The sequence below is a fragment of the Cryptotermes secundus genome, unplaced genomic scaffold, assembly GCF_002891405.2.
Source record: "Cryptotermes secundus unplaced genomic scaffold, Csec_1.0 scaffold374, whole genome shotgun sequence".
NCBI lineage: Eukaryota > Metazoa > Arthropoda > Insecta > Blattodea > Kalotermitidae > Cryptotermes > Cryptotermes secundus.
In genome coordinates, this window is record NW_019741302.1 from 381,685 (window position 1) to 406,030 (window position 24,346).

The 24,346-nt window shown below is 40.8% G+C and overlaps 1 protein-coding gene across 6 annotated transcripts in view; it reads right to left on the reverse strand.

Annotated features, from left to right (window-relative positions):
• Positions 1–24,346, reverse strand: part of LOC111872707 (protein similar) — a 201,192-nt gene that overhangs the window by 113,022 nt on the left and 63,824 nt on the right. For 3 of the 6 annotated variants that reach the window (XM_023866859.2, XM_023866857.2, XM_023866856.2), the window contains exons 1-3: positions 18,752–18,899; positions 1,333–1,520; positions 517–662 (exon numbers count right to left, since the gene is read on the reverse strand). In XM_023866859.2, coding sequence (XP_023722627.1) covers positions 517–662; positions 1,333–1,520; positions 18,752–18,867 — 450 coding nt within the window. In that variant the 5' untranslated portion in view covers positions 18,868–18,899. Of the gene's footprint in view, positions 1–516; positions 663–1,332; positions 1,521–17,898; positions 18,244–18,751; positions 18,900–24,346 lie in introns of those variants that run through there. The other 3 variants (XM_023866858.2, XM_033754804.1, XM_023866860.2) reach the window with 3 other exon arrangements.

Consider the following 24,346-nt stretch of genomic DNA (forward strand, 5'->3'; position numbering starts at 1 on the left):
ACAAGATACTAAATGAATACAAGTAACATGCGTAATATACACAATGAGGTATGTAAGTAATATGGGGAAGAAAAAAGAAATAAAAGTAATATAGGTTTTTATAAATATGGAAGGAAAATCTAGGAGAATAATAAACGAAAACAAAAGAATTTAAAGATAAAATACCCTGAAAAAAAGTCAAAGGAAAACACGGCACATTTTAGGAATAAACGAAGACAGAACCCTAAAGGTTCTGAACAAGCAACTAAAAGAAAAATGCCCAGGATGAACACAGTTCAAGATGGGAACAACAAGTTAGGAAAAATATCCCCCAGTAAGAACATGGGAGGAAATTGAGAAGAGAGAAATTTAGGAAAATAAGGAAGAATGGCAAGGTCTGGCTGCTGGAAAACCCATACAAAAGTGAGAATGTCAAAAGGAGGAGGGCAAGGAGCGAAGGAGGGATAAGGCTAAAATGGGAAAGGGGGGAAGATGAGGAGGGAGGAGAGGAAGGATTTCCTACAAGTCACTTCATACCTGAGTAATCCCAAGATATTCACTGATATTCTCTGAAAGGAATATCATATCTCCATCTGCTGATACTACCAGCAGAAAACCTTCTAGTGCCCTTAAAAACAACGGGTCATTTGTTGAATCCAGCTTTGCCTTGCAAGACTCTGGAACTGCAAAGAAAAAACACACTATTTGATTTCATGTATCAACTTCTATTTCTCTGTCTTTGATGCTATTTTACTTAAAATTTCACTTCAATTGTGACTGCCACTCAATACTTATATGATTCAGTCACTTATGAATACAGAAAATTATGCCTTACTGTTAACTTCAGAATCGATTAAACCTAACAGCTGTCATTACAGAGAACTGCATAAAATATTCTTTTAAAGCTACGTATAGTATTCATCTTCAAAAGTCTCACTATAAATATTACAAATTTGGGCAAAACTTCAGGCAAGAACACTTCTTAACAAAACCACCTATAAACTTGTGAAAAAAAAAAGCCACAAACAAAAGGCAAATGTAAGTAATAACAAATGGTCTTCTCATTCTATAGATAAAATTCCAATAATGTCAATTAAAAACAAAAAACCAACAGCCTTTTATATATGAGGTTTCTGATCTTCTGGTGGTCCTGAATTTTATTCCCTCTGTTTTAAACGCAACATAATATAGAAAATTAAAAGCAGTGCTCCAAATTCTGTCATGTTAGAAAAGTAACAGTGAATTTCTCACTTTCAACATGCCTATATCATAAAACATACATATGCAATATACTAAATAATTTTACATTGTTAATGCTAAATTTTTCTCCTGGTTTGAAGTAATAGTACTCACGCCGGTTCAAAAGACTGCGAACTTTGAGGAAGGAAATAGCCAGTCGCATGATGGATGCCTTGTCTAGTTGCGATATAGTAGTGTGAGGCATGGGCAAAGCCTGTGCCAGATCTGTGAAGATCTCCGTCTCTCGACTGCGACGGCATCGGGCTGCATCACGTGACTTCTCTTTGCGTTTTTCAGTGTTTCTGAAACAACGAAAAAAATTCATATTGATAATGGCCCCTAGTCCCACTACACCTTTCAGATTACTTGTGCAGGCAGTAAATTTTATTTCACTATATTGCTTATGTTGTTCCTATAACTCTATGTAGGAGAACTTCACTGTGAAACTCAAAGAGGCCATAAAAATGCTATATATCTTCAGGAATTAACACAGGAAACTGTTTAATAAAATAAACAAGACAAGTCCATGTGTTAAAGCATACATTACAAGTTACTGCACAAGTGGACTCAGTAACAGAGAATGTGACTTGTATTCTGATTTTTTTTTTGCGGTTTTCTTCAGCATCTTTAAGCACATAATGGAAGTACTGTTAACACAAGAAAGGCCATGTCCTGGCCCCTAATATTTATTTTCCTTTTTACCACTAACATACATCAACACATTGTACATCAACCTCATTATTGCCCACCATAAGTTCACCACTCGTCTAGCTGTCCAGTTACACAGCATATTAATAGTAACTGCTAGAGGCCACTGTGATTACTTGGCACTCATCAAAATTGAGGTCATGGCTACAGACTGCAGAGCCATTGGATGGATACAGATCGGTAACAGGGAACCATTCTGCCCTAATGGTGCTGCATTAGAGGACAAAGGAAATCTCCATTATAACCCATAAGACCATCAGTTATACAGCAGGTTCAATTCTGACTCCAGAGGAAGCAGACAGAATGAATCACTACTGAATCACACATTACTCCATTAATATAAGTAAAATATGCAATTTTGTGAAGCATGGCCGAAGTAGTTGTTCAATCAAAATCTGGAGTTGTACTGAAGACCCAGGATAGCTAAATCAGTACACCTACAGTAATTTTGCTATAAGCCAGAAAACCAGTGTGTGGGATGTAATACCAATTAGTCACCAATATTTCAGAGGAACATACTGCCTCCATTGCAGAAGACGGTAATCTTCATAGTTACTGCATTAAGAGGCATAACTACAGACAGGATTTGTCTCCCTGATCAGCTCTGGGGCCCAACCAGCCTCCTGTCTAGTGGGTACCTGAATTCTTATGCATGATAAAGTGCTTCACTAGTCACTGTAGTGTAGTGACAAAAGACAACTCTGTTATTTCAAGGTACAAGTAAACTTAACTCTTGCATCTGATATTTGATCTTATTTCCATAAGAGATTACAAAACATTAATTACATTAAACAAGATAACTGCCACACTTGTGCTACTTGTATGTTGTCACAAGTACTTCATTATAATCCTCATGATATACCAGGATGAATTTGAATCACGGAGATGACTCTGGTGTGTCCAGATTATTCAATAAGCAGAATAATAAAACTGTTTTAAAATATCTTCTAAGTTGTCTGAGTTAAAATCCAGGAGCTTCCAAACATAAAAATATTCTGATAGGCTTTTTCACACTGAAGGAAATTTTACCTGCTATGAATTGCTATTCCATATGCACCAGGAAAACCATTCAAAAGCCAAAATACAGCAGTTATGAGGTTTGTTCCAAACCATGTTCCACTTTATAAACCTACTGACATTTTACGAGGCTGAAAATTTAAAGTAATGGAAGACAGTCATTGTTTCTCACTTAGGAATATGTTTATTCTAACAGGGCAGAAGTTCATCATGGAGTTCCTCAGGGCTCTATATATGCTTGGTCTGTTCCTTTTCCTCTTGTATACCAATCATCTGCCTCTCAGTATTATCTCAGTCTCTACACCTGTTCTATTTGCAGATGATAGGAGTATCATTATCACTCCACCAGACGTAAGCCAGCTTGCAGAATCAGCACACCACATCTTTACAGTCATGAACAAATGGTTCACAGCCAATAAACCAACTTAAAAGCATAATAAAACAAACCTCATAAAAGTAGTAACTAATAATAAGCCACTAAACGGTATGCAAATAAGCTATAGTGACCAATATATACAGGGATAAAAACAACAAAGTTCCTTGGCCTACAAAATGACAGCCATTTAATCAGAATAATCATGGACTAATGTTGTCAAAACTGAGTTCCCCTGTATTCCTACACTCTTCTAATCCCTAAAAACAGTACACTTTTCATATTTCCACTCAGTGATGATGTAAGATACAATCTGGAGTACCCTTCTGACAATAACACAGTATTCCTTCAACAAAAGAAAGTTCAGAGAATCATGGCAGGTGTGGAGAGAGGAAAATCACGAAGAAATGTATTTAAGAGGTACTGTATACTACCTCTAGTCACTGAGTATTTACTGGCTCTAACAATACAACACACAAACATGACCTTCACACGCTGCATGTGATTTACCGAAGAAAAGTCTACATGCTAGAATAGAACTACACAATAACTTTGCACTAAATACAAACGGGTTACCTCCCAATAGTAAACAATTCTGTTTAACTTGCACTTTATGTTGATTTGTACTTGAATTTACAATACAGTACTAAGAGATGTTCAGTTCACTGTAAATTTTGTACATCTATACCAGTCTTTAGGAGCCAGGACAGTGTAATCACAATCAGTATAGCGACTGGCTACAGGCTAGACGACCAAGATGTCAGAGTTTAAGTCCTGGTAGGATCAAGAATTTTCATTTCTCCATATCATCCAGACCGGCTCTGGGGTCTTCGCCGACAAGCAGCAGTCACTCGGTTGGTATAGTTTGCTTGCGGAATACAGGCCATGGAGTACTGTATATCAGTATTTACTAACTGCCATGGGGTGTCATATTGCATTACATAATTTTAAATCAATCTTGATATCTCAAAACACACAGTAAAACTGCTGTGTGACTGTGAATGCAATTTTACCTGTTGTGGCAGTAAAATGAACAGTTCGTAACTGTACTGTTTCTGAATGTGATAAATTGTACTCTGATTTGTCCAACACTCTTCCCTCTGGGATCAATGAAACACATCCACCTGCCCATCTGTCTGTCAACCAACCCCCCACACATCAGAATATGAAAAATGGACATCTTCTATAAACGTCTTGTTTTTATTACACAAAAACTGAATATCAAATGTGCAGTCTCTCATCAAAAATCAATAAAAAAATCCAATCTAATTTAAAGGAAAATAGTGAATGATTTTATTTTAAAACAATAAGTTCTGGGAAGATTTAACGTCTACTTTCCTTTCACTATAATCTGAGTACCTGACATGACAAGCATAAAAAAAACTTCTGCATGTATGTGTAATGAATTATAAAGTACACCACTGAGATGGCACACTGAGATATGCACTTGTACCAAGTTTCATGAGGCATTCAGGTAATATTAAATTTATTACCTTGAAAAACTGAGAAGCTGCAGTGTTGATATTACTAATGGGAAGGATTTACAGTGTATGCCACTGAGAAGATCCCAGAGGGCATGACACACATATACACCAAGTTCAGTTCATACATTCAAGTAATATCATGGGTATTACCTCAAGAATCTGAGAGGCTGCAGCATTGGTACTACTGATGAGAGGGATTTCTTATGAAGCTGAGATGGCCCCAAGCGGCATGATATACATAAGAAATCTCATGACGACTGGTTCTTGCATTTGATATTAATGGTATTACCTTAACAGTTTGAAAGGCTGCAGTGTTGGTGTTACTGATGAGATGGATTAATGATGCATGCCATTAAGGTGGCCTCCGGTAGCATGATAATATGTACCAAGTTTCATGAAGATTGGTACAGGCATTCAAGTGAAAAGGTTTTGTCTCAGAAATCTGAGAGGCTGCAAAGTTGGTATTACTGAAGGGAGGGATTTATGATGAATGCCGTTGAGATGGCTTCATGTGGCATCTTCATAAAGATTGGTGTAGGCGTTCAAGCAATATTAAGGTCTTACCTCAGAAATTTGAGAGGCTGTGATATTGGTATTACTGATGAGAGGGATTTACAAACTATGCTCTTGAGATGTGCTCAGGTGCCATGATATACACACCAAGTCTCAGGCATTCATAAGTCGTTATGGGGGGACACACATACAGACACACAGACAACACAATGATCACATAAGCTTTTTTATTTTTTTTTAATAAGGAAAGTACACTATAAACGAATTCATATTCTAGATATACATTTTGAAAAGATCATAACAAAGAAAACTTCTGGCAGCTGTGGGCCCACCAGTGTTGTACGATGGGGTACTCAAAAGAAACCAAACTAATTTTTTTGTGGGCAGAGCTTTTGTAGTACCGCGTTTTGCCGCTATGAGCGCATAGAGCTAACATTCCTGAGTCGATAAGCCGACTACCGTTGCTTCAGAAGGTAACGACTAGTTTCAGCAGAGTTTATAGTGACAACTGTTTTGTGTGATCATCGTTTTTGCAATGGCTGATTTTCGTGAACAGCGTGCAGCGGTGAAATTCTGCTTTTTGCTTGGGAAAAGTGGAACAGAAACTCTTGAAATGTTAAAAACGGCATACAAGGACGATGCTATGGGGAAAACTCAAGTGTTTGAGTGGTTTTCCCGTTTCAAAAATGGTGAAATGTCAATTGATGACAAACCTCGTTCTGGTCGTCCTTCCACGGACCGAACACATGAAAATGTTGAAAAAATTCGTGAAATCATCAAGGAAGATCGACGACGGACCATTGAAGAAATTGTGGAGCTGTCGGGAGTGATTTGGAGCTCAGCGGCCAGATTTGTGGCAATCGGGTGACTGGTTTTTCCATCATGACAATGCCCCTGCTCACACAGCCCTGTCTGTATGACAATTCTTGACCAAAAATGGTATGATCCCTGTTCCTCAGCCTCCATACTCATCCGACCTTGCCCCGTGCAACTTTTTTTTGTTTCCTTGAATGAAAAGAGACACGAAAGGAAAAAACGACGGAGGCGCTGTCAAGCATCTCAAAAGATGAATTTAGACAATGTTTTGAAAAATGGAATAAAAAGACTAGACAAGTTTATTAGTGTAAGTGGAGAGTACTCTGAAGGGGATTGAAGGTTTGTGCTTAAAATTTGAATAAATAAGTTAAAAAAGTTCGGTTTCTTTTGGGTACCCCCTCGTATTATTATCAGAATACTGGGATCAAGAACTGACTTCCCTGTTTAATGAAGTCAGTGTAGTAAAAGCAACACCACATTCTAATTATAGCGAGAAACAGTCTCTGATTTCTGAAACTGGTATACCATGTGAATACACAAGGTCGAAAGTGAAATCACTCCAGAAAATACACCTCTATTAAGAGAGAAATACATTCCTATGTTCCAAAAACAACAGGAGGAGGAAAATATGACATAAGATGTCCAAAAACATTGGTAGATGTCACAGTAAGTACCATACCAGGCTATAACGGCACTCCACTTTCATACACATAAATAATATTCCAAAGCGAAAACATTCTACATAAGTTGAACAAAGCAGACAAGTTGTCTGACATGTAAGAACCTGAAAGTCAGAAAGAAGACCAAATAAAGTGTCTATAATTAATTACACTGACTGTATCTGAGGTAATATGGCCAGGTGACATGGAAGAAATCTGTATATAAAACTGCAGCATTGTTCACTTGGCACCTCTTTATAACTGGACATTTTGATACAATTTCTAGAATTTGGACTGATTTCTCAATTTGGATTAGGAACAGAAAACTTTCAGCCTGATATTGCACAGCTCATGNNNNGGTAGTAGTGGTGGTGGTGGTGGTGGTGGTGGTGGTGGTGGTGGTGGTAGCAGCGGTGATGATGGTGATGACAACAGCACCAACGATGATGATAGCTACTACTTAGTGCAAAGTAATCAGATTTAATGTACTTGTCAAAAATTACGAAGAAGACAAATTTGGCACCAATAACACACAAGTGGAATTTATAAAAAAAGTGCAAAAGTCATAACAAGGAAAATCTTCATGACAAACAACATGCTAGCTACCCCTGCTTCAACTAATACTACTGTAGCCAAACCTGAACGTTTAACCCTGCCAATATTTATTCCTGGAATTATACATAATCATCCTGTTCCTCCATAAAAAAGTCATGTTATGAATATTTTATACATCTCTATCTGATAACATTGTTTGTGCTCATGGTTGGGATCACAGTAACAAAATATTTGGCACCCATATTTATTCAAATATTTGCCAGCAGTACCAGCAGTGATCAATGATGATCATATCTTTTCCTTTCTTCTTTATCTTTCAAAATACTTAATGAAAAATGTCCTCTTCCAGGCCCTAGCAATTTGTAAATATATCTTCACAGCTCAACATTATTGAATATCTAGACATCATTCATCATCCAATATTCTAAAAGAACACAACATTTCAGAAACAGGATCGGTTTTAGCCCTCAGGTGAAAGACTGGGAGGCAAATACTCAGTTCAGTTCACTAGAGACAGCATTCTTTCACCTGTGAATACAAACAGATCTGGTTTAGCAAAGCTGAGTCCTTTTAGAAGAGTAGATGACAAAGCCTAGAAACTCAGCAATCCTCAGTGTAACACACCATCACCAGAACCCCACAGAACTGGAATAGCTTATTCATATGTTGGTTATTTCTTGCCACACTGTACATCTCAAAACTAGCTACACTTACAACCACATTATCAACAAGCTAGTCACCGTTATGTCTCCTCACCAGGATGCAGGACAAAATCATGACATAAAGATGGCCAACAGATCCTTTGGAAATGTGACACAGTTCACATATTTGAGAATGACAGTAACAAATCAAAATTTGATTAAGGATGAAATTAAGAGAAGAATGAATTTGGATAATCGCTTGCTACCATTCAGTCAACCTTATGCCTTCTTGTCTGCTGTCTAAAAATGTGAAAATTAGAATATACAAAACTACAATTTTGCCTGTGGTTCTGTATGGGTGTGAAACATGATCTCTCACATTAAGGCAGGAATACAGTCTTAGGGTGATTGAACACAGGATTCTGAGGAGAATACATGGAACAAAAAGAGTTGAAGTGACAGGAGGCTGGAAAAAAAAGCATAATGAGGAGATACCAGACTTGTACTCTTGGCCAAGTACAATTAGAATGATCAAGTCAAGAAGGATGAGATGAGCAGGGCAGGTAACATGAATGGGGGCAGAAAAAGAATGCATATAGGATATTGGTGGGGAAGTCAAAAGCAAAGAGACCAGCAGGGAGACCAAGACATATGTAAGTGGATTATATTGTGGCATGGCTGATGAAAGCCAGAATTGTGAAATCAGCACAGAAAGCCGTCGTTGGGTAACGATTATGTAACGTGCCACAATGAAGTAACTGTAGGAAGAAGCGTAGGAACGCCCCCTTTTGGAAGACATTACCAAGCAAACTCAGCAAAGACTGTGGCTGAGAACACTAGTCTTTGTGTGATAATGATTTGTAAATCAGAGTTACGAGTTGTGTGTAAGCAGTCCAATACATATCATTACTAATCGAACCTCCACCTCTAGCCACTCTATTGTGTGACAGTATAATGGATCTTAAGACAGATAGGGTGGGATGGTATGGACTGAATTGATCTGGTTGAGGGTAGGGATCAGTGGAAGGTTTTTGTAAACATGGTAATGAAGCTTTGGGTTCCACAAAATGTTGGGAAATTCTTAAGTATCTGCACAGCTTGCAGCTTCACATGAAGGGCTGAGCTCCATGGAGTTGGTTAGTTACTGTCATATTATTCATACACATACTAAATTACTTCCATTAAAATTGTACCAGTTTTAGTGTGTGTCATCAGTTTATATTTCAGTATTCTACATTGAGTGGTTCTAACATTAATCTACAAAGACCAAAATACCATTGGAGTTTTGGAAGTGAACCTGAGAATGATGTAATAATAGAGGACTGCAGAAAACTTCACAAGGAGCTCCATAATCTGTATTGTTCACTTAACACTCTGAAGCTGATTAATGCAAGAAGGATGACATGAGTTGGACATGTACATCCATGGAGGAAATAAGAAACACATACAACATTTCTGTCTAAAAACCCTGGAGGAACAGCCAGGCCACTTGTGATACCTAGACTCCATAAAAAAAATATTAATATCAGCATTAAAGGAATAAGATAGTAAGGTGGGAATAGGATTAAACTGACTCATAACAGGGTACTGTAATGGGCTCTCTTAAATATTTACAAACATCTGGGTCTTACAAACGCAAAGAATTCCTTGTGCTGCTGGTCTTACTCACTTTTACCAAATATGTGAGGTTCAAAGAGTAAGTCTACCTTAAAATTCACTGGTGGTACCAATAATTAAACTAAACGCTGACCTACAGTCTTGAAGAATGATAAGAACCAGCAACAGTGAGAAGAAATGGAGGTATAAATCAATGCCAGTGATGAAATTTGTAGTAAGTTTAGTGTGGCTATGTATCATCGCCTTTGTTTCTGCTTTCACTTGGTTTCTGAGATTTGTTTTACCAATCTCATATAATAATAAACTTCATGAACTCACTTATAAAAGGGAATACACTCAGTCATACATGGGATATCATGTAGGCAAGTGAAGAAGAGTATTTCTGTTCTGTTCAGAAAGAGGCCATCTAACACAATATTCAATTCAATCAATAAATGATTAACTGATCCTTCATGTGTTAGCTTCAAGGCCATCTTCTCGAGTGTACAAATTATGAAAGTAATAAAGTCCTACAGTTACATTACCAATCTGTTTGAACATTTAAACCCACAATTACATCTCCATATTTTAAACACTAAAATGTGATACAGTAATTTATAGTCTCAATGTAGATACCAGAGAAACAATTTTTTCTTTCCAGTTTGTATCGTCTATTTGATAGAATTGTGATTCACATGAAAATTTGAGAACCAAATATGTATAAAGATAATAAGTTCATGCAGAAAGTTTTAATACTATGTTGTCATTAAATTCTTTGCATGACTTTGTTTCCTTTATATGTATTTGATTCTTTATTAATATATTTTGCCACTTATTAGTAGCAGTCCTATTAACTATATCTATTGAACCTTACCCTTGTCTTGCTCCACAGGAGGAGGTACATGTCCAGTGAGTTAACTCACTAAATAATGACCACTGGTCCTCAAGTATTAAGTAACCACTCGGTGATCTTAGTGCTTTACAAACAGTATATCACCAAATATAATTCTTTTCGTGAAGTCTAGAATCAAATTAAAAAGAGGATATGAATCCTTGCATTTTTATCTGTCTATTAATCAGTTCAATATTTTGTACACATGAATATTTTATATTTATCCTTGCATTTTTATTTTTCTATTAATAAGTTCAATATTTTGTACACGTGAATATTTTATATTTATGACATGATCTATTCTTTTAACGGTCTGTTCTAACTTTTATATCAGAGTTACTGTGGCGTATACATCTGTTTCTAGACAACGGCCGCAAAAAAAAAAAAAGACAGCCGTTGCTATGCAGAAGATTCTTAACAAGCAAGAGTTGAACTGTAACAATATAGGGACTGTTGGAAACGGTGGAGGCGGGATCGAATACCTTCATCGTAGCCCTGCGAGTCGTAGGAGGGGACAAAAAGGCAAGTCTCGAATCTGAGACGGTAAAATATGGTCGCGAGTCCCACGGGACTCGGGCCCAAGAATGACTGCGCTGGAGAGGGCCTGCAACAACCGTAAACGGGAGAACCCTCCTCTCGTCTGAGAGAGCGCAACACATCAACAAACCCGCAACTGTCTGACAGTAATACAAATCTGGTCGTAAGCCCCATATGGGGCAGGCTGGCATACTGACCGTCGATCATTAACATAAAACTCGACACGACTGGGAGCTCAGGACCCGTGCGGAGGCGGGGTCGAATTCCTCCACCGTAACCCTGCGAGTTGTAGGAGGCGACGATATATTGTAGCGCGTAGACCCATTACTAGGCAGCGACCGCAAACAGGTTCCCACGGCAACGCAACAATAGAAGAACTGTTGGAAACGTCTTCTACGCGGTCTGTGTCAAGGGGTTACATAATGAGGTCACCAGCCAAGCAACAGTCAGTTGTTAAGGGAGTCTGTGAAGCGAAGACTAGGAGGTTGATGTGAGATGGCCGACGGCGGGGAGTTAGCCAATTGGGGCGAGAGTTGAGTTGTGGGCTATTCGCCACACAGTAACGACATGAGCGCGGAAGGTGAAGAATCTCCAATGTTAAAGCCGTTACCAGGAAACGGCTAGTGGAGAATGTAACAAACTCAGAAGGCTTAGCGTGTGCTCTAGTGATTTGTAAAGCGTGGAGATTAGCGATGGCGCTACAATTAAGTGCAGTCACGAATCTATGTTAAAATGGTCAATAAATCCAATCTCCAATCCAAACCCTGTCTATAGTCACCCATTACGTGCCAATATGTTGACCCAAGTTTGAAAAAACGATGTTTCGGAATTCAAGCAGCGTTACCTTGTCCAAATGAGAACCCTGAACACAAGACACTTTACAAACCTTCCCATCGCCAAACTTTTCCGGTTTGACGTATCAATCAGAAATCTAGAGAATCACAAAACCGGAAGTGTCGCTGAATGAAATGGCGTATTGTTCGGTGACTGGTACAAAGATACTTGCAGACTACAAATTGCTCACTTAGCCAAGAGTGTACAAGCAACTCGTGCATGCATGTTCAGAAGACCTTGGCATACAGAATATGTGTAATCTGTATCATTAGGTTATTTTACAAACGTTTCTGGAAGAGAGATGCTGCCAAGGCCACGGAAGGGCAAGGTGCAATAGTGTTTCATGTGTTCCACTGAAACTAGTTTCTCACGCGTGTGCCTCCCACGAAGAGCGCTCTAAAGCACATCGTCTATCTCTTCGTCCAGGAGTCCGATGTCTGTGGCGTCTTTCAGCCCCTGCACTTTTAGTGGCAGTTTGACGATACGTCCCATCACAAAAGATCTAGTTCACTTTTACTAGTTAATGGTTTATTCAACGGAGCTGTCAGGAGTTCAGCCTACATGGCGTCGAATGGTAAGATGTGAATGAAGAAAACGGCAGAGGCCTATTTCAAGGTACTATCCTGGCATTCACCTGAAAGACCTGAAGGAAAAGACGGAAAATCTATATTAAGATGGTTTTTTTTTTGTACAGACTAATTTAGCCTGTGTCAGGATGCCAAATGTATTCTTTATAATAACCTGTAATAGACCTTGAAGTAGGGCGAATAACTTTTTACTCTGTGTAAGAATTTATGATAATATGGTTTGCGAATTTCAATACTGCGAGACTGAGGGTTCTCATGGCGGAGACGACTATGAAGGCTGGGCGTAACGTGCTGCTCCACCTTCCGGGAGGGGGGGGCATAAGGCATAGAGCTATCCCGAAACGCAGACTCCACGCCTCACCTCCCAGAAAACAGCAAACCTTCAATGATGTAATACTTTTAGGTACTTCCACCCCCTGTACGTTCGAGTCCCGATGAGGTGAAATTTTTCAATTTACCTAATCCTTCCAACCCCATTATGATCCTAGGGTCGACTCAGCCTTTAACAGAAGTGAGTTAAAACGTAACGTTATCCCTGCGTTTAATTCAGCATCTTGCCATGAAGACGTATGGAAGAGTGGAGATATAGCTCCACTATTTTTACCTTGGCTATAGACGGAGGTGGGTGATCAGCTTCACACCCCGGCCGCCATATCCCCAAGCAAAGAGCCTTCGATGCCCATTGGAAAGGAGGCTGGGTGGGGCCCAGAGCCGGTCTGGACACTGTGGAGTACATAAAAAAACACTTGTCCCTTCCGGAAATAGAACCTCGGCTATGCAGCCCGCATCCCGTCGCTATACCAACTGAGCTACCCCGGCAAATTATGTGCAGCCCAATCCAAATAACAACATTTATAAGAAGCTGTTACCACGTGTTGGCAAGATTTAAAATGTCTCCCATCTTATATCAAACTTAAATTAAGCGACCAAATTTTCTCCGCTCAAGATCCGAAGCGTTACAGTAATTATAATTCAAACTTGGCTGTGTCTTATAGACAATGTCCAACGGAAGCTCAGAAATTACTCGGCTCTTAGAATATGTGGCCGCTTTCTCTTTGTCTGGACTTAAAGCTTCCTACAATATTCGATAAACTATTTCCCCTGTCTCAAAGGAAAAAGGACAAGCCATATGTCCCTGCACTTATGCATCACGCTATGTTTAATTTGGTGGAGCATTCTTACCTCGACACTACGGGGCTAGTGCACTCAACTTCATGCACTGCACCCCCCCTCCCCCGGCAGAAGACATACTAGCGGTAACCACCATTAAACACGTGCGATTCCGGAGCGCGAAGCAGAAAGCCCATACAAATTGCACTTCTTCATTCATGTTGTACTGTCAATTGTATTTCGTCGAAACGGTTTCCCAGCTGGAACGATAGCATACTTCAGCAGGGGCGACCATGTTACCCGAGAAGATACTGATTACGTGTCATGAACGGTTGCTTTACTTGTATGCATCGGTGCTTCTACTTACGAGAACCTAGTTCACATCGTGGCACGAGCTATTTCCATAAACTGAATACAGTGCGGTCGCACTTTACGCGCATTTGAAATAGTGCGATATAAAAAAGGTGAAGCTGTCCCTGCGCTTAACTACCGTATTTACGCATGTATAGGCCGCGTGCGTGTATAGGCCGCAGCACAATTTTCAGACAGAAATTATAGAAAAAATAATTTTCTTGGAATATTATTTCAGGAGCATTACACCCTGTATTACTAATTATGAATATAATTTTTTTAAAATGAAGTGTGATTTCGAATATTTCGAATATAAGCCGCACCCCAGTTTTCCTCTTGAATTTTTGGCAAAAAATGTGCGGCCTATACATGCGTAAAATACGGTAATTATGCACAATGCCATGAAGATGTCCGGGGGAGTGGATGTACAGATCCATGTTTTCTTGACCTAGGCACTAACTGGAGGTGGGCGGACAGCTCCACGCCTCTGCCACTTTACCCCTGGGGAAATCGGCCACAACACCCATTGGATAGGAGGCTGGGTGGGCCCCAGAGTTGGTCTCGACGACGTGGATAAAACTCTTGACCCTACCGGGACTCGAACTCCGACTCCTCGGTCGTCCAGCCCGTAGCCAGTCGCTATGCCGACTGTGCTAGAAGAATTGTATAAAATTCCGCTAGAGTGTGTTCAAAAGTTGTGCGAGTCCATTCCAAGAAAGTCTCCGGTTGTATTGAAGGCAAAAGATTGTCCAACGCCATATTAATAAAGAAATGTGCACAGTATCTGTAGTGTTTCGTTATATATAACACACACAGTATATCGCTACATTTCATAAACCTAATTTATTGATACTGTCCATTAACAGTAAAATAAAAAAAACACGACTACAGGATGTATTATGTACCATTTAAACGGCAACAGCCTCCTCCGGCTCGACCAGTAACTTTAAAACGGCTGTGCCAGAAAATGCTCAGGAAAAATTCACTTTAATTTCAGATCATTAAAAAATCTGCGCCTGCGAATAAATACAGGAACGATTACAAAATGGACACTGGGAAAGTTTAAGCGGATGGTAGCAGTGTCGAAATAATGGCCAGTAATGAAAATCGGCCTTTATTTTATCTTAGGGCCAAAACACACTCAACTGTGAAACGTTACTGTCAGTCAAGTTCTAACACAAATGTACGTGTATCTGCTGTTTCGCGGCGAATCACCGTTATGTAGCTCTACTGCCAGTTGAAGATATGGATACGTTAGATGTATTTTTTATTGCTAGTGGGGTGGGACTAAGTCCCTTGTACTGCGGCCACTTCTGGCCTATTGTACCAGCCCCAGATGATAGGTGAGGGTGATTGTGGAGCAACTGGTGGAATGAAGATTGGCAGGGGAAACCGAAGTACTTGGAGAAAACCTACCCCAGCGCCACTTTGTCCACCACAAATCTCACTTGACCAGACCCGGGATCGAACCCGGGCCGCCGCGGTGGGAAGCCAGCGACTAACCGCTTGAGCTATGGCGCGGCCACTTGCCACGGTATTACTGTCATCACTACGGGGACTTACACACACACACAAACACACACACACACACACAGCACAATAGCCACGAAGTACCCAATACCGCACAAAACCTATTGGAACGGGATTCCTACCCAAAACAACGCAGACAGACCTCACACAGCAAAGAGAGTGTAAATCAAACACGATTTAAAATACTGAGAAGGACCCCAACACACACCAACACCCCCATCACTAGCAGTTCGGACATCTCGAGCACAACGAAACAGAGCAGATCAATAATTAGCAGCCGCATAACCTATTTTGACACCTTTAATATTTTTAAACTTTCTACTCGCAACTTGTAACTTTAATTGTATAAATCGAAATTCTAAAGGCGCGTCCACATTACTCGTGCTCAGGCGTCAGGAGCTTACTGCTGCCGGGAAATCAGGATCTGGAGCTGATATCTGTTGTGAAGAAATGCTACGGCTTTGTATGCAAATCAGTTTGGGCGTCCACTTCGTCAGCTCCAGATCCTGATTTTCCGGCAGCAGTAAGCTTCTGACGCACGAGCACGAGTAATGTGGACGCGCCTTAATAATTTAATCTCTATTAATATATGGATCAATATTTACGTTCACGGACTTAACGCTATTGGTTGCGTATTGCCTGAGAATCGTCTAAAAATAAAGGTCGAAACATGTCACAATAAGAACTGCACAAATAAATGTTGATACGTTAGTATCTATTTTGTCTCTCTGAGTATTACTGTTCTTGCTGTGTTGACTGCCCCATTTGAAAGTACGTTAGATACTTTTGTGAAAGTTTGTTTCTTATAGACAGCCTCTGCCGATGACGCTTACTCCAGACAGCTACACCGCGTAGTGTCGCTTATTCTCCCATAAAGTCAGTATATCAGTATAAAGTACGTAGCAGCCTTTCCACGACTTTCAGTATTCATATTATATATTTTAGACGAAGTCTGTTTTAGCAATTTTGTGCTGGAATTTCGAAGGGCTTTATGCTGCTAAGGTACTATAGGTCTTAGAAATATGATAATTCTCGGTAAAGACATACAGGGAAACGTACCAGGATGCCAGCCGTTCTTCGAACACACGTGTCTTCTTATTGTGGAAAGTAAAGCTAACATGAAGGAATCACTTGCCAAACACTGCATATTTTTCATTTTCATAAAGTGAGAAGTTTGACGCATTTATTTCAAAATGCGGCGCAGAAACTATGTGCCATTTACTGTTCCCCATAAAATAAAAATTCCATAACAAGTTTCAGAAATGGGCAAGCCACTCCATTTGGTCTATTTTATTATGCAATGTAAAGCCATCTCCTGCCAGGACGCTTCTTAGGATGCTTGGGATTAAGTAGGTTTTATCACTTCGTCAATAGGCAGTTGAGGTGTGGAGCAATTTTTAAGCGTTTCATTATAAGATACCCCCCATTTTCGTAAATGTTCGGAAAGTAGACGGGATACTGTTTACGGTTTCTCTACTAGTTTTCGGCTAAACGGAAGCAAAATCCAGATTACCGACGTCCCTGTGTTAGTCAGGTGGAACTTTCGGGGCCGGGTCACATAGCACGCACAGCGAAGATAATAAATACAGTACTTGAATTTCCGTACATTCATTCAAATGATTCATTGATTTAAAATATACAACTGATTCAGCAGTCTTTCACAATTTGCAATAATTCTTCCCTATGAAGTAAGGTGGCCGGTAGTCACGGTAGCCGAGCGGTCTAAGGAGTGCAATGTCTTCGCTCGCTCGGAAGCCGGGATCGTGGGTTCGAATCCCACTCAGGGCATGGATGTTTGTGTGCGTTTTTCTGTGTTTGTGTACAGGTAGAGGCCTTGGGACGAGCTGATCACCCGCCCAAGGAGTCCTACCGAATGTCTAAGATCTAGAAAAACCGAAGTGAACGGAGAAGTTCATGGAGGTAGGCCTAGGCCCGCTGGGGCTGTAGTGCCAAGGGGAAAAAAATGAAGTAAGGTAACGGTAAAGTTGTCCTTGTGCTTTACTAATTAAGCACTACGCGATGAAGGCGTACAGGGGAGTGGATGTATAGATTCACATTTTCTTTACCTCGGCACTAGCTGGAGGTAAGTGGTCTACTTCACCCCCCTGCCGCTTTACCTCGGGGGGAAAAGCCTCCGGTACTCATTGTATAGGAGGTTGGGTGGACCCCTGAGACGGCCTGGATGACGTGGAGAAGAGAAAATTCTTGACCCCACGGGGGCTCGAACTCCAGCGCCTCTGTCATCCAGACCGTAGCCAGCCGCTATGCCGACTACGCTATCCCGGATCCCACTCCATATGAAATATGCAGTCCAAAATCACCATTAAGCAATTCACGCACAAATCAACCAAAGTGAATTCCGAGATACTGCCTTGTAGTCCACGACCACTTTCCTCAACATGCCTCCTAAGCTCATGATCCAAAAACACATACCATGCACAAAGTCTGCAGTTTGAGTTCGGCTATTTTCAGCTTACCTTCTTATCCGCTCTTTTCTTTTGTCATGGAGAACGTGTTGACAGTTCACAGTCTTGAACTCCCCGTTTGTTACGAAACACTATTTTCAAAAGAAATGACAACCAATTACAGATTCCGATGTAATAATATCCAACGGTGATCACTTCCACGGCTAAAGAAAATTCTTCCTTATGAAGAGATATAGGGGAGAGAAGGTACAGCTTCACGGATATTTAACCCAGGAACCAGATAGAAGTGAGTCAACTTCATGCCTTGACCACATTAACCCTGAGGAAAAACGCTTCCGGTACGGATTGGGCCCCAGAGCCCGTCTGCACGCTGATGAGAAGGGAAAACTTGACCGTGCCAGGAGTCGAAACTAAATTATTTAATCGTACAAGCCACAGCCTAGTTGCTATGCAAAATGAGCTACCCTAGCTCTTACTTGTAAGAGTCTAATGGTGTTATGACGAAGATCCACGTCAATCAAAATGTGCCACATGCAGGAAATGTGATCCACAAACAAACTAGATAGACACTACTGCTGTTGCACAATCCTAAGATCAACTCTGAGTCTTCACATTTAAATAATACCAAAAAGAGTTACATAATCTCGGAGACCTAAATGAACGTCATTATTATTCAGCACAGCACTTCGTTCCTAATACACAGCTGCACTGTAATCATACTAAATCATTATACAACTAAATACTACTTGCTTCTAGAAACGCACATAACACAAAACAATATGTGATGCATGTTGTAATAAAAGCATGAAATAAACACGATGGTAACTCAACAAAAAGAAACAGGTTGATATTAACTCCAGGGAAACACGAGGAAAAATGCGACACCAACTTCCGGTACACTTACTTGGGATCTTGGTCGGCCCACTCACTACCTGCATGCTGCACAAAATGTTGCAGTGACCAGCAGCTCCAATACGTAGAAACCTCCCCATCACCATGACTTACGCCCTCCCTGCTCATGCTGACGCTCACGCTCACGCTCAACCTCGCATGCTTGTAACAACTGAGTGTCTCGGCACCGGCGACACTTCCCAACGTCATCTTCGATTACGCATCTAACGCGTCATTAGGTCTGCTGAATTGGGGAAGCGGTTCACCCATACAGGCGCAAACGCATTTTGTATTCAATGCTTATACTGCATCAGCGTATTGTTCTCAAGCTAACGACATGAACTTAAGTGTGTAACCAGTATAAACAAAATGTCAACATAACACGGCGCTTGTCTTTGTGCCAAAAATAATGGTTCACTAAAATATAGCTGAGAATTGGAGTGAAAAGGATGGAACAGAAGTAAACAGAATTTCATAATAAGGAACTGCACAATTTGTACTCTTCGCAATATATTATTGGGATGGCCAAATCAAGGAGAAGATAGGTGGACCATGCAACACACACACACAGGGTATATAAGAAAATAAGAAATGGATAATATGCTTAAAATGGATCTTAGAGAGAGGGGATGGTATGGATTGGATTGATCTGGCTCTGGATAGGGACCAGTGGAGGGCCCTTGTGAACACGGTGATGAACCTTCGAGTTCCATAAACTGCTGGGAAATTCTTGAGTAGCTGCAGATTTGGCTTCTCTACGAGAAGGGCTCAGCTCCATAAGTAAGTAAGTAGGTAGGTATATAATTACAGTAACAAACAACAAAGATTTAGATATAAAAATTAACAGATTTAATCAAATGTGCAGCATAATAATAAAACCTAATAACAAGACAAGGAAAGAAACACAGGAAAGATTTTATAGAGCTATTGTGGTACCAATACTTTATACATGGATCCGAAACTGTGACCAGAGAAAACCAGGAAGCAAAAACTGAAACTGCAGAGATGAATTATGTGAGGAGCGTAGCACACTACGCATGGAAGGACCAAATAATATTACTAAAATTAGGGAATAACTACTCAATATTTATAATAGATATAATAACGAAACAGAGGACCCCCACAGTTTAGATGGAAGGACCAACATATTCTTCAAGAGGACGGAACAGACCAAGCATGGTCTAATCCATGAAGATGATGTTAATGAATAAAAAAAAACAGTCGGGAAACCGAACGGAACAGATCACATGATCGATCCAAGCCTAAATCAGGAGATTAAAGTGGTCAGGACTCATATGGCTCAACGACGAGTCAGTGATGGGCTTTTGTGAACACTATAATGAACCTTTGCTAGAGTTCATTTTTTGCGATATATATATATATATACACACACACACAATTATATATAAATTGTGGCATGTAGACCCGTTGCTAGACAACGACCGCGAAACAAACAACTATACAACAGGCATTGCTAAGTAACGGGTGCGCAAACAAGCATTTTCCACAACAAGAGACTACAGCAATAATGGAAAACATGTTTTCTACGCGGTATGTGCCGAGATGTTATAAGCAGAACCAGTTAGCAGTTGCAGTCAGAGAACTGTTGGGGTTCAGCCGTTTCAGCCGTTGCTGTTATAAGCTATTAGCTGAGGTCAGGGACAGTTCGGGAACCCAGAGGAAGGGGACTGTCCACTGGTGAAGCTGCTACCAAGCAACGGCAGTGGTGACTGTGGACACTGCTGCGTGTGTAACAGTGAATTACAAAGCGTAGTCATGAATTGTTTAAGAGTTCAATAAATCCGACTACCAATTCAAACTCAGCCTACAGTCACACTTCTCACGTGACAATATGTAGGGGCTGGACAAAATTATGGAAACACTACAGATACTGCACACATTTCTTTATTATTTTAGTGTTGGACCACCTTTTGTCTTCAATACAGCCAGAGCCCTTCTTGGAATGGACTCGCACAAGTTTCGAACACTCTAGAGGAATTTCATACCATTCTTCTTGAAGAACAACTTCAAGTTCCTTTAGAGATGCTTGAGGTGGGAATCTGTTCCTCACTCTAGTCTACAAAACTGATCAGAGTGGTTCAATTATGTTCAAATTCGGCGATTTTTCTGGCCAGGGAAGATGTTTAATTTCACCTTATTGCTCTTCAAACTACGACTGAACAGTTCTAGCTATGTGATCGTCTTGGAAATTGTATCGTTGTTCGGAAATAAAGTCTCGATCATGGGATGCACCTGAATACCCAACCTATCCATGTACTCCCTTGCAGTAATTTTGCCAACAGAATTCCAAGATATTGCTGCCCAAACCATCATAGAACCCGCCCCTTGTTTCGTTGTTCGAACCAGGCACTCCGAATTTTTGGCTTCCGTGGGTGTTCTCCAAACCTATACTCTTCCTGACGTAGGGGAACGGCGTGAAGGACGACTCATCTGACCGTATCACGCGTGCGTTTCCAGTTGTCTGATGTCCAGGTTTCATGGTCGTGACACCATCGTTTACGCTTCTGAGCATTACTTTCAGTAATCAGAAGTTTATCAATTGCAGCCCTACCGTGGATGTCGGATTTGTGAAGCTCACGTCAGACAGTTTTTGTGTAAACAAGGTAGTCAAGATAAATGTAAAGTTCTGCTGTCCTATCACCTGTGCTTCAAGAGTGCTCTGGTTTGTCGAAACAGTCCATCTCAGTTCCCTTCTCATGATTCGTGTATGTAGAGATTATGTCTGCATACACGAATCATGAGAAGGGAACGTCAGCGAAGAGGAACAGTGGGCGAAAATCAACACTGACAAAGAGAGATCGTCGTATACTGAGATGGACTGTTTCGACAAACCAGAGAACTCCTGAAGCACAGGTGAGAGGACAGCAGAACTTAATATTCATTCACCTTGTCTTTCAAAATCGGACAGATGTAAACAATGTAAGTAAAAGGTACAGTTTTCCTTGTGCTCAAATAATTAAGCACTACGCCATGAAGGCGTGTGGGGGAGTGGATATATAAACCCACATTTTCTTGACGTCGGCACTAGCTGGAGGTGAGTGGTCAGCTTCACGCCCCGGCCACTTTACCCCTGGGGAGAGCGTCTCCGGTACCCAGTGGGTAGGTTCTGTGGACCCCAGAGCCGGTCTGGACGAAGTGGAGAAGAGAAAATTATTGACCCTGATGGGAGTCAAACTTCGATCCCTCGGTCATGCAGCCTGTAGTCAGTCGCTATACCGACTACGCTATCCTCATCATCTAAGTACATCTGTTTGTTTCTGGTGCAGTTAATATCCCACCATATTTCGGTCTCACGAGGCTCATAAAAGGCTACAAACCACCACTATTTAAACAATACAACATATACACATCACCAATATCTAAATAGTCCAACACTGACCACAGGGGACCAGAACTAGGCCAAGGAACTTCTTTTACACACTTGAAAAATGAGCACGAAAGAACAGAAACAACAGCTCAACCATGATCACAGAATTCAATGAAGAGCAACATCGGCGAATCTGAACGTAAATTTGGTTGTAATATTTTATAGAAACTCATGGCTTCTATTTAAGTATCCTCGCTTTTATGTAAGTAAATTGTAAAGTTTCCTCTTAATATGTACACTCCACGATGATGGACTCTGAAACATGCCGGGGTATTAGCCAGTTATACTCCTCTACTACAATGAACTTTCAGATGAGGAAAACGCGGGAAAATTATTTTTCTTAGTCTTCGTGGGTTATTTGGTGACGCGTTGAGAATGATGGGATGACTGATGAATCGGAAAGGATATGGAGGTAAAAGTGGTGGTCTGAGGTACTGCCCAACAATCCGCATACAGGGACTGAGGAAAAAACCACGAAAAACCTCAGTCATACAGCGGGTATCTCGACCGAGATTCGAACCAAGTACCTACCGAATACAAGGTTAGAGAGTTACCTCTAGACCAACCTGTTCAGTGAGGGAATTTCTTAACCCTCTTCTCATTCACCCTCTGAAAAGAAAGCGTCAGTCCACGTCGCAGAAGACTTATCTTACTCATTATACAACTATCACGAAACAGAATGCGTCCTCTCCACAAACAGTGTCAACTACAGCTGCGTCCGTCCGACCGTCCGCGCGCATTTCCGAAAACATTCTGATTAAATTTCGTACGTATGGATCAAAACTATGGTGAATTTATTTTTTTTTTTTGGCTTCTAGCGGTCCAGTATAATAATCCTTACTTTACAAAAAGTTCAACGTCAGCGATCTTAGTAAAAAACGGATCGTCGTACAAAACGTCACAAGATATACTAGCATAACTCATTAAAATCTATAATCTTTATTTCAGACACTTATAATGAAATACAAGAGAAATGTTTTGATCCTGCACAGTGATATATGTAGTGCGATGCGATTCTCAAGAATATATTTGTATCCGAAATAAATGAGAAACAAGGTCAACTAAAGGGGATGGACAAAAATATGGAAACACCCAACAAAAAACACATTACCGTGACTAATATGGTGTAGGACAACCTCTGGCTTGCAGAACTGCTTGCAGTCTCCTTGGAATGGATAAATAGAGATCTTGTATGATTTGCAAGGGAATCCTGTACCATTCTTCCTGAAAAACATGGTAAGTTCTGTTATCGATGATGGAGGTGGATAGCGCGCACGCAGATTGCTCTCCAAAACAGACGACAAAGGCTCAATAATATTGATATCTGGCGATTGTGGGGGTCATGGCAGACGTGACACTTCATATTCCTTCTCAGAAAACCAGTCCTGGACGATGTGAGCTATGTGAACAAAGGCATTGTTGGCTTGGTAAATGGCATCACCATTAGGGAACAAAGTTTGCACCATGGGATGGACCTGGTCGCCCAAAATGGTCACATAGTCGTTGGCAGGGACGTGACCTTGCAGGTTAATGATGGGTCCGACGGAATACCACGATATGGCTGCCCATACCATGATCGAATCCCCGCCATGTTTCACTCTTGGCAACAAACAATCTGGATCGTAAGCTTGGGATGGCGTTCTCCAGACGTAAACTCGGCCAGAAGTCGGAAACACTGTGAAGGTGGACTCATCCGACCAAATGACCGTCTTCCATTGCTCCATAGTCCAGGTTTTATGACTTCGGCACCACACTGTCCTCTTAGTGGCATTTTGATCACTGATGAGTGGCTTTGGAATTGCAGCTCGTCCAGAAATACCCTGCTTGTGGAGTTCCCTTCATACTGTTTTGGTGCTGACAGGGTTTGTGAGCGTGACATTCAGTTCAGCAGTCACTTTTGCAGCTGTAGTCTTCTTATTTTTCGTCACAATCCTACGCAATGTTCGTCTGTCTTGATCACTCAACACACATTTCCGTCCACGCTGGTGTTTATCGGATGCGATTTTTTCAGTCCTCCTGTATGCGGTCATAATCTTGGATACTGTGCCTCGTGAAACACCAAAAACCTCGGCTACCTTGGTTACGGAAGCGCCCACCATATGGGCTCCAACAATTTGCCCGCGTTCGAATTGTTAGCTCTGATGTGATGCATAAAAAATTGCACAGAACACTGTCTTGACAACAAATGAAGCTTGCAATGTATTGCGGAGGTTGTACAGG